At 41.2% G+C, this 12,214-nt stretch overlaps 1 protein-coding gene across 1 annotated transcript; it reads left to right on the top strand.

Annotated features, from left to right (window-relative positions):
• Positions 1 to 10,895: 10,895 nt before the first annotated feature.
• LOC139021137 (ferritin heavy chain-like) lies at positions 10,896 to 11,621 on the top strand. Its single transcript, XM_070431390.1, has one exon. The coding sequence runs from the start codon at positions 10,896 to 10,898 to the stop codon at positions 11,619 to 11,621; it is 726 nt and encodes a 241-aa protein (XP_070287491.1).
• The last annotated feature ends 593 nt before the right edge of the window (positions 11,622 to 12,214 follow it).

Below are 12,214 nucleotides of genomic sequence, written 5' to 3'. Positions count from 1 at the left end.
GCTTAATTGGTTGAATAACTATTATTCTAAGAAATGATAAAATTCCTGACAGCACTGTCTCATAGGTCCTTAACTCTCCCAAGTTCATGGAGCAGGGCATGGCACAGTGTAAGCATTCAATAGATGTGTCTACTACATGTATTGAAGTCCATTCTCCTTTTGTAATTTGAGCTGCCCAACTATCTACTTGCTGTCATTTCACTGATTTTGCCCTTGAGCAAATCATCCTCTAGCAGAGAAGTCAGATACAGACATGCTTTTTACCAGGAGCAATGAGAAGTGGAAATAACCGTCCATTGTCAATGACATTGAAAGAATGCTCTTACTTTCCCTTTCTCCAAAGATTTGACCAAAAACAATAAGAGAGGGTGCCAGAGTGGCTATCAGAGGTGAGACATATCTTCCCAAATGTTCACAGAAGACTTAGCTGAGCAGGAAACAAACGAACAACAACAACAAAAACAGAGAGACCAACGAACCTATTTTGTAAAACAAATTGGACTTAAAAGCCTGGTCTTAGCATGTCCTTCTCAAATCCCTCAACCTAAATTGATCAGATCTCAAAGTCTCAGTCAGAAAGAAGAGAATCTTATCTGATGAACAAAATAAACTAACAAACAAAATAGAAACAGACTCGTAGATATAGATGATGCATTACAGAACTGTACCCCTGAACACTATTATATTTATTAACCAATGTCACCCCAATAAATTCAATTTCTTTAAAAAAAAAAGAATCTGGAGAAGTTATTACTTCTGAGCTACATCATCGCACAAGTAAGAAATTTTAGAGAAGATCCTACTTTTTAAGAGATGGAAACCATGATAGCTGCAACCATGTTTTCTTGATGCAGCAGTCAACACATAGGCCAAATGCCATCTGAGATGTCATCTTAATCACCGGATACTCTGCATGGGGCCAAAGATGGGGGAAGCAAGGAGAGCATGCAGGATTACACAGTAGGTGTGCATGGGCCCGACCTACCAACATTCCACCAATCAGAATCACTCCCATGGCACACATAACAGCAGAGTTGATGGGAGATGTAGTCTATGTGTGAGAGAACTGGGTTTGGGAAACACTTAACAGCCTGATACAAATGTAAAAGAACTCCAAGAAAGTCTCTAATTTGATTTCCCATCAGATACCACAACAAACATTTATTCAACAAATACTTATTTCCACTATTATTTGCCAGGCATTGGTCATTGGGAATACAATAGTGAAATGTGACAGATACAAAGTCTGCCCTAGGAATCTATGATCTAGGTTCAAGAAAGATGGATACACAAGAGTACAAAGACATAATACAAATAACTATAAAAGATAAACTTTATTACAACTGTTACACTAGCTACAAGAAAATTACAGGTTGCTCCTACAGATGGTCAGTTATTCTCTGCTTAATTTGAATCTTGAACTTACTATAATCCATCATAGCCCATTTTTTTAAACAATGTTAATTGTTCAATTAATTTCTTAATAGTAAAACAAAAATCTTTTACCCTGGTTATCGCTAGTTCTGGCTCATTGAGATTAAACATAACAAGTGTATGTCCAAATCTATCTTTGTCATCAATATCTTAAGTAAAATAGATACATCTTTCACTCCTCATTCCCAGTCTTATCTTTTTCCCCACATTAAAAATTCTCAGCTATCCCAAACATGTCTCACAATGTGATCTGCTCATAAAGTCAAGTGTTGTTCATTTGAAGAACCTCATCAGAACCACCAATAACACAGGTCAGGGACACGGAGACGAATCAGGGACCCTGGCTACATCAATGATGTCAGTTATATACACTTTTAGAACAAGTGGCTTTTACAGACACTTGTGTTTTAAAATGTAGGTTTTATTATCATTCAAGCATGGTAAGGCCAAGAGATCAGGAGATGATCACCAAGGAAAAGATAGTTTGTTACTGAGTGCCTTAGAGGAGGTGTGCCATGTCATGTCATGCTGGGCCACGAATGAAAGCACCAGGGCTGGGGGGAGGCAGGAGTGAGGGGGAAACCTGGGCAAGAGCTTTTATTGTGGTTTCTATGGGAAAGAAGAGATGAGGCTGGATAAGCAGACTTTGAATTGGTTTGTTTGTAGGGACTGTCTGTAGTGGTCTGGTACCTGGCCCTGGGGTGCTTAAGCTGGGGAGATAGTGATGCATAGTGTGAGAGCCTAATACAGGAGGTGATTGGAGCATAGGCTCTAGATTGGTTGGTTTGCATTTGAAAGGGCACTCCCAGACTAGACTTGACTATCTCCAGAAATTGGCTGGTCTTAGGAGAGGCAGTCTTTAATCTTCCTAGGGTCAGCAAATCACCAAATATCAAAACACCAGAATAAAAAGACATGCTTAATACAAATTGATTTGTGCATATTGACCCATAGGGGGACATATCTGATCCTAAACCTTATGTGGGAAGAATAGAGCAGGCTCTAGCTGGTTTGCTCAATGGATAGAGCTTTGGCCTGCGGACTGAAGGGTCTGGGATTCAATTCCGGTCAAGGGCACATGCTCAGGTTACGGGCTTGATCCCCAATGTGGGGTGTGCAGGAGGGTGTGAGGATTCTCTCTCATCATAAATGTTTCTCTCTCTCTCTCCCTCTCCCTTCTTCTCTGAAATCAATCAAAATATATATATTTTTAAATAGAGCAGTTTCTATATATTGTGGAAGGCCATTTTATGAGCTATTCATCTGTTTTTCCCTCTCTATTTTCCCTCCTCTGGGTTCCAATTCACACCTTGGGCTCCTCATTACTTCAATTTTTAAAAAAATATATTATTGATTTTTTACAGAGAGGAAGGGAGAGAGATAGAGAGTTAGAAACATCGATGAGAGAGAACATCGATCAGCTGCCTCCCGCACACCCCCCACTGGGGATGTGCCCAAAACCAAGGCACATGCCCTTGACTGGAATCAAACCCGGGACCATCCAGTCTGCAGGCCAACGCTCTATCCACTGAGCCAAACCAGTCAGGGCTACTTCCATTTTTTTACAAGGTAGAAAGCTAAGCCCCAGGTTTCGAAGGTCCCTGTTCTGGCAAAGATTACTCTGTCTCACACAGGGCACCAAAGAAGAGAGTTTTTTATCTTCAAGGTTTGGATCATGAAGAAATATGCAGTGATTATGAGGACTAGAACACAGAAGCCTCCCATGGAAGGGACCTCTGTTCACTAATCCAACCAGCTCCTATTTATTAACCTCCTACTCTGGCCAGACACTGTGCCAATCATTAGTATATTAGTTTGCTAGGGCTGCTGTAATAAATGCCACAAACTGAGTGGCTTAATAGCAGAAAGCTATTGCCTCACATTTCTGGAGCCTAGAATCCAAAATCAAGGTATTGGCAGCGTTGGTTCCTTTTGCGAGCTTTAAGAAGCATCAGGTCCATGCCTCTCCCCTAGCCTTGGGGGTGTGCTCGCAATCTTTTGTATTTCTTGGTTTGTAGCAATATCACCCCAATCTCTGCCTTCATCTTCACATGGTGTTCTCCCTGTGTGCATGTCTGTGTCCAAATCTCCCCTTTTTATAAGGACACTTATCATATTGGATTAGGGCCCACTGTAATGACCTCATTTTAACTTGGTTACCACTGTAAAGGGCCTATCTCTAAATAAGGTCACATTCTGAGGTGTCAGGGATTAAGTTGCCAACATATGTTTTTGGGGGACATAATTCAACTCATAAAAATGAGGGAGAAGGTAATGAACAAACAATTTCCTCCTCTTGTATAGTGTACAATCCAGTAATATTTTGTAGCTTTCCATCCATTCAATGAGATGAGAGCACTCCAAACTGATTTCAAGAAAATAAAGATATTCCTTGAACATCTATGTTTATGAACTGAGCATCAATCCACAAAACATACCACCTATTCCTAATGGAATGGAAAAGGGTCAAAGCAACATCAGGACAGAGGGAAGAGATGAAGTCATTTGAACCAAGCTACAAGAGGTAAGTGGGAGATTCCAATATAGCTAGCCAATCCCAAATACCCCCTCCCCCTTCCAGGCACTTTCCCAGGGATCAAAGAGGATGGAGAGGGAATTAATAATTCCTTTACAGCTCCAAGTGGCAGCCAAAGGGATTTATCAAATGTCAGAGACATTTTATCGGAGCTGTGATCCATACTGAGTATCCACTTAGTATCCACAATACTTTCTTAACAACTTTCTCCTCGGTACTTCCCATCCTCACCGCATCTTATAAAGTTGTGCAGATAGATATCTAACATGCCATTTGGATTCTCCTCTTTGGAAAGAAAAAAACATTATTTTTAAGATGGGGTGGAGCTGACTGATGGGTAGGAGTAGGTGGGTGGGGAAAGCAAAGTCAAGAAAGACTTTCCCAAAATAAATACTAATTCTCATGATGCAGAAATTTCCCCTCCTCCATATTATCAGTCCAGGAATTCTTGTTCATTACATGATGAAATTCCCTGTGCATGTACTAGACAAAATAAAAACATGACATTCATGGAAACTGCTGGGTTTTTTTGTGTCTTGTGCTTAAAGTAATCACATCCTAAGACAGTGATGGCGAACCTTTTGAGCTCGGCGTGTCAGCATTTTGAAAAACCCTAACTTAACTCTGGTGCCGTGACACATATAGAAATTTTTTAATCTTTGCAACCATAGTAAAACAAAGATTTATATTTTTAATATTTATTTTATATATTTAAATGCCATTTAACAAAGAAAAATCAACCAAAAAGATGAGTTCGAGTGTCACCTCTGACACACGTGTCATAGGTTCGCCATCACTGTCCTAAGATGTTCCTCATGTTGAAAGAAAAAGTTATAAAAATGTTAGCTATTAAAATGATCCCTTGGCACACATCTTAATTCTATATCATCCAACTAAAAGAAAATCTTTAACTTTATTATTTTTGTATTAAAATTAATAATTTCAGGCTACTAAGGGGGAGATGGGTTCTCTCGCCTAAGGTCTCTATCTCTTAAGTTCTTCTTTCTAAAATACCGTTCCTCCTTGAAATTAGGAATTAAATTCCTAAAAGGAATTTTATCTTAACTTGTGGAAACTCAACTCTCAGATGGTTAAATGGCACTATTCTATGAGAAACACTCATCTATTTCCTAGCAAAATTTAAAACTCTTATCCAGACAGGTTCAAAGTAGCAGTCAGATCACTCTTTCTAACTCACATTCCAGAGAGGAGTCCCAGATGCCACTTAGGTAGTTCCATCCAACTTCAAGCTTTTACCTCTCACACATCTCCCTTCTCCCCAGCAAGAACGAATGCCTGCCCAAGTGCCCTCAGTGGGCTGTGCAGCAAACTACGCTTTAAAAATAGACTCTTCCAAGAAAGACCCCAGACATTTGTCCAAAACAACCAGTACATTTTTTTTTCACATAGATTGTATCAGCCATTTTTTTCTGCTTCTCCCCAAAGGTCAGGAATAACAATTTCCAAAAGACAAGGCATTGTGGTCAAATGTCAAAGAAAAATCTGAGAGGTAAAGCAGAAAGGAGAACTGAGCTCAGGCCTCACATCTCAGAGTTATGTCTGTTTCCCTCATCCATTCAATAAATATTGAGTGGGTACTATGTGCTAGGCATTATGTCAGGTCCTGAGGATAAAAACATGCTCAACATGGTCCCCTTCCTTGAAGTCTTCATAGTGTAGCAAGGCAGGCAGACCAGCAAACAAATGCAGTCACACATGTTGGAAGAGGTATTCAGAGAGAGGACTCTGGGAACTATAAAGGTGTGATTACATCTATTTGAGAACAGCTGTAGGAGAACATGGGGAAAACTAGAGAAATGGTGCCATTTGTATTGAGCCCTGAAAGATGACAAGATGTTTATCAGAAGAAAGAGTATTCCTAACAGTGGAAGAAGCATCAGAAGAGAGAGTCTAGATTATGGAACAACTGGCAGCTTACATTCCAGACATTACCTACCCCAGACATGTCTGGTTTGGCTTACACTTATTTAGTAAATTCCATATAAAGTCAGAATCTCCAGATTCTTTTATAAAAAATAAATCTGGAAACATTGTTTCCAAATTCTAATATGGAAAAACTGACTAGTGCCCAGTCAAGGCTGTCCCTTTTAGGCAATTCATGTTTTCTTTCATTTTCCTCTTTACTCATTTCCTACTGGCCTGACTCCTTAGACAACTGAGTACATGGTGAGCATTGATGGGAGACGAGTAGAGAGAAGTCAAAAGTAGGCTGGTTATAAAGACTCTGAAATGCATACCTGAGAAGCTTATTTTTAGCTCAATGTTTTGATAACCATAACCTCACAGAACTGGTCATCCACAAACAGGATCAAATCTTTTTTAAAACATTGGGTTTAACTGCCACCCATCTAAATTGTTGTACGGGGGGAGGGGGGGGGGCGAGGGGGGAGATACTTGTTATTTACAATCACAACTACCTGCTCAGAAAGATCGTTTCTATTAAATAGAAAACCCTCAGTTCTGTTGAGACTTAATAGTTTAGGCTTACAAATTTTGGAGAGGAATTCTGCATTTCCAAGACTCCTCAAGAGGAAGGAGTACCTCAGGTAAGAAGGGAGACAACACCAAGAAAGAAGACAATAAGATCATGAAACCAAGAAAATCTCGGTCGCACGATGTTCCAAAGGATTTGAAGAACAGGGATGACAAAGGTATGGCTTTAGGTTGTCTGCTGCTCAATGAACAACATGGTACCCCACCCCACAGTGACTCCTGATTTTCAGTAAAATCAACCTCAAAATGGTTTGTGTGACCTTGAGGATTTAAATACCCAGAAACTTACAGAAACCTTTAGGAAAGGTTTAAACTTTCACAGGGCATGGAATTGTGTGCTTAAACTAGATCTCACAGGACAGGAAAGCCCTGGCTAGCATTATGTTTACACTAGACTTTAATCACTGACAAAATAATATTTCAAAAAAATTATTTATTAAATTATTGCATGACTAATCTTAATATTTGATAGTAGCGTATTCTTCCCTCCCCCCCACCCCACCCCAATAAGGAGCAACATGACTCCCAAGAGCTCTGACATTTGAACACATTTGATGAGCACAAAGCTGGGCAAGACTTCCTGAGGCTCTCCAGTTCTCTACTTGGGAAGTGGTTCACGGAACTTAACCTGGGAGAAACCAGAAGGTATTTTCTCCAAGTGCCCACCTGCCTCCTGGAAAGATAGTGTCCTTATAGGCAAATACCCTGGCAAGGCCTATGCCAGCTTACCTGATTGCCCTTTGTTAATGAGTGCAACTCCACCTGCACTGGATTTGAATTGCAAAGTCTCACCAGCTGGTGAAACAGCTTTGGTCTATAATTCACCTCCTGGCTCCTGGTCCTTGTGCCTGATAGATGCAAATCCCCAAGCTTCCCATTTCAAATGGTGCCTATAGGAAAGCTTGGGTCTCACAGTAAATCATCAACTCATAATTCTGCCTTCAGCTGGAATGAAATGTGTCCCTCGGATTGCCCAGTCTGGGGACTCTTGCCAAGACAACAAAGGCCTGCCAGGTGGTTGAGGCTCAGCAAGCATCTGCTCGGCTTCGTGTTAGACCAAAATGACCACTGGGATGCATGTATTCCATGTGTTGTCAGAATCAGCAGCAAAAAAAGACCCCAACATCTGCCTTTAAAAGGAAGCTGTATGTTGTAATTCATTTCTAAATAAATAATCCCCACACATCCACTATGTCTCTGGGCACAGGATCTCATATCCCTTTTGAAAGGGCATAGATAATTGCAAAAGCAAATATGAGGTGAAGATGGCCAAGTTAGGTGTCAAATCAAATTAACATATACTGATTGAGCACTCACTCTAATAGTGACTAACCATTGTAGAGTTCTTTACATCTTACAATGTCTTTCATATAGATTCTTCATTTGAGCATCACAACAGCCCACTATAGGAAAACCAGGTATTAGAGAAATCACCAATATTTGTAAGTGGTATTTTCAAAATTTAACTATAGAGTACAATTTCCCACCATAAAATGAAGTAAGTATAATTGAGAAATTGAAGGAATTCCTTCAGGTCTTAAGAGATTTAAGACTAAGGTGATTCATAAAGCTATTAAAATAAATTTTACCACTAAAATAAATTACATTATTACTGTATTAATATTACCTCTTTTAAAAAATATGTTTTTATTGATTTGAGAGAGAGAGAAAGGGAGATAAACATTGATGTGAAAGCACAACATCGATCAGCTACCTCCTGCAAGTCATCTACTGGGGATTGAGCCCCCGCAACCTTGGGCATGTGCCCTGACTGAGAATCAAACCAGCAACCACTTGGTGCATGAGACGATACTCAACCAACTGAGCCACATTAGCCAGGACAATATTACCCCTTTTTTTTTACATGTGTCAGCAGTTCCAAAACAATGCTTCTTAAAAGCTGTACACTAAATGTCACACCTAGTAAGTTTCAAATAAATGTCATACTAAAATAAATTAAAGGAGAAGCATTTACAGCTTTACTAATAGCTACCAAAAAGACATTTATAATAAAAATTCTGATATCTAAATAGAAGAAAACCATGTATACCTGATAAAGAGATTTAGATAATCAGTATAAATATTAGGGGGAAAGAAACAAAATCATCTTTATATTTTAAATAACATAATTGCATATCTAGAAAATCCAAAAACTACTTTTCAAAAATCCATCCAAATTAAAAAGATAATTTGATTAGATAGCTGCACAAATGATAAGTATGCAAAAATCTACATTTTAAAATACTATCTCAGTAAAAATTAAAATGGTAAAAAAACCTCATTCACTACAGTAATCTATATACAGTAGGTCCTTGGGTTACCTCGGAGATCCATTCCTATGGCAAGATGTAATGTGATTTTCGCCATTAGTAGGAACCCACCTACATAAGCACCTATGTCACTCACATGGAGCACATACACAGCAGTAATGAAGTGAAATAGTAAAAAAAATTTAAAAGAAAGATAATAATTCCTGACCTTTACTTGTGGTAAATAAATAATAAAAAAACATAAAGCACATATGTACATACATCAAAATGATGGAACTTTCTTTTTATAAATACTGTAAATGGGAGATAGCGACATAACCACAAAATGACATACGTTGAGTCCCACATAACCCGAGGACTGCCTGTATATAAAAAGCCAGTGTCCATGACGACCAGGGCGACCAAAAGACAGGTCACCATGAGGTGCATTGAGCACCTCTCGGTCCCTCCCCCACCACCCACAGGCTCCGAATGCAGCAAGGCGGGCGGCGGGTGGGTGGGGCTGCAAGTGAGGCAGGGTGGTGGGTAGGGCTATGAGCAAGGCGGGACGGCACCGCGTGCGGTTTCGTGCGCTGGGCTTCTAGTAAATACTATAAAACTCCAGTGAACAAATTTAACAATACAAATCAGGATCTACATGTACAAAATCATAAATTCTTACTAATAAGAAATAAAAATAAAAAGATTCAATGCATTGCATTACTGGAGGGAAAAAGGAGAAAAAGAAACAGTAGAAAACATAGTAAAATGATTCAAAAATAAGTTTATGCATACTGACAATTTATAACAGGTGTGTAAAGATAGAGGCACAAATCAGGTTTGATACAAATTTAAACATATAATGCGTTTTTAAAGAGCCTTAAAACAAACTGACAGTTAAAAATAAAAAAGTGAAAGATTTATTTATTTTTTTTTAAATATATTTTATTGATTTTTTACAGAGAGGAAGGGAGAGAAATAGAGAGTTAGAAACATCGATGAGAGAGAAACATCGACCAGCTGCCTCCTGCACATCTCCCACTGGAGATGTGCCCGCAACCCAGGTACATGCCCTTGACCGGAATCGAACCTGGGACCCTTCAGTCCGCAGGCCGACGCTCTATCCGCTGAGCCAAACCGGTTTTGGCAAGATTTATTTTTTAGTACGTAGAAATAGTAATCAGACAAAATGAAATTCAAGAAAATTATAGTATGGACTATTTAGTGGTTTGTTTGTTTTTTTCATTATAAATCCACTTGGAAAATTTCATAGTCATCTACAATTATGTACGTAACAATGTAGTTTTGAAATATAAAGCAAAATCAGAGTTCCAAGGAGAAACTGAAAAAGCCACAGTGGACAAAAATCACACAGAGCTCAGATCCCAGAAGATCAAACAGCTTTTTTTCTCAAGAAAATTTAGGGAAGATTTTAATAACACAGTTAACAAGTTTGATCTCAAGAGATAAATATTTAACTCTGTACCCAATAAACAAAGAATGCACATTATTTCCAAACACATGGAACGTTCATAAAAATTGAGTCTGTATTGAATTACAAAGAAACTCTCAATAAAATCCCAAAAGAAGTCACTCACCACAATGGAAAATTTAGAAATAAAGCAACAAAATAAAATCCTCAAGCACCATGAATAAATAAATAAATAAAAGATTAAAGCACCTAGAAATTTTTAAATAAACTTCTAAGTAATTCCTGGATTAAAGAGGAAGTCGAAACTTAAATTACACATGACTTAGAAGCAAAAATAACGTGAACACTAAATACCACCCCTTACGGGATACAAGCAAGTGGAACTCTGTGGAATAGACATATTTTAGACAATAAGACTAAACACTCAGCTCAAGAAATTAAAATAAGATCAACCAATATAAAACGGAGACTCCCCTCTCCAAGGGGTCCTCCCTCCAACCTCCCCTCGCCCCTCCCCCTCCCAACAATCAAGAGTGATGGTCACCTCTTCCGCTTCCGGTCAGGTCACCGCTTCCGCTTCCGGTGCCACCGCAAAGCCAACGGTCACAGCCCGCAGCCTAACACCTGAGAACCCGTCTCCGGCCACCCTGGTAGGGTCCCCCAGGGACATTTCGAGGTCCCCCACCGCCACCACCGCTGACTCAGCTTTCGGCTGCCCTCAGCCGCCACCATGGGGATGATCCGACCCCGGAGAAGCCACCGCCTTCGCCCGCGCCGCTGCCCACCACGCAGCCCGCCCCTCAGCCCTCGCCACGAGGCCCTGATGACCTTCTTGGCCGGAGGGCCTCCCCCGGAAAACCTGTTACCTGTGCTTGCGCCTCCACCGCTGCTTCCTGCGCCGCTCGTGCTGGTGCCGCGGCCCGTCTCCCAGGTGCGCCAGAACTACCGTGCCGACTGCGAGGACTGCCTCAACCACCAGATCTACGTGGAGCTGCACGCCTCCTACGTGTACCTGTCCATCGCCTTCTACTTCGACCGCCAGGAACAGGCCCTGCAGCACTTCGCCGCCTTCTTCCTGGGGCAGTCGAGGGAGGAGTGGAAGCACGCGCAGACCTTGATGAGGCTGCAGAACCAGCGAGGGGGGCGGATCTGCCTGCGAAACATCCTGGGGCCTGAGCAGAGCCAGTGGGAGAGCGGCCTGGAAGCCATGGAAAGCGCCCTGGAGATGGCAAGGATGGTGACCCAGAGCCTGCGCAACCTGCACCTGCTGGCCACCATGAAGAAGGACGCCCACCTGCGCGCCTTCCTGGTGCGTCACTTCCTGCGCCAGGATGTGCAGTTGGTCTACAACTTGGGCGCCAGTGTCAGCCAGCTGCGCAAGCTGGGAGCCCCGACCTCCAGCCTGGCCGAGTCCCTCTTTGACACGCTCGCTCTGGGTGCCCGCACGGAGAACTGAGCCCGGACTGCCTTCCTGATGGCCTTGGGGCGACTTGCCCAGCACGCATGTTGCCGTATTGCCCTGGAAGAACGTTCACATAAGTTGTTATGTTCAAGTTTACCATTTCTTCAAATAACGTTATTGGTTCTTAAATTTAAAAAATAAATAAAATTGAAAGAAGTAATGTAGACAAAAGCGGAATTTGTTAAAAGTAAGTAGAGTTGATCAATAAACAAAAAAGTTGCCTTTAGAAAACCGACTGTAAAGTGAACAAACTTCTGACGGGTTGGATTCTGGGAGGTGGCGGGGTAAGGAGAGCTACAAATGTCAGCACTTAGTAGGAGAATTTAACTGCATGTACCTCCGCGCTGTCATTTTATCCCTTTCTCCCAGGGACTCTCACCTCTGCCCTTCGCTACTGCATTAGTCTTCTAACCAAGCTCCCTGCTCTGCTCTTGCTCCCGGCAGACTACTCTTCCCGCAGGGCCAAGACCCAACGGTTCACAACCCAAGTCATGCATGCCTTTCCTCTGCTCAAATCCTTCTAGGGGCTTCCCATCTCCTTGAGAGTGAAAATCCAAAATATACAAGGGACTGTAGGATCTGCCTTT

The sequence above is a fragment of the Myotis yumanensis genome, unplaced genomic scaffold (assembly GCF_028538775.1).
Source record: "Myotis yumanensis isolate MYYU_CA2020_CCGP unplaced genomic scaffold, mMyoYum1.0.hap1 SCAF_12, whole genome shotgun sequence".
In the NCBI taxonomy this organism is placed as follows: Eukaryota; Metazoa; Chordata; class Mammalia; order Chiroptera; family Vespertilionidae; genus Myotis; species Myotis yumanensis.
The sequence above is the reverse complement of the archived record's forward strand: the minus strand, read 5'-3'. Positions and strand labels throughout refer to the sequence as shown.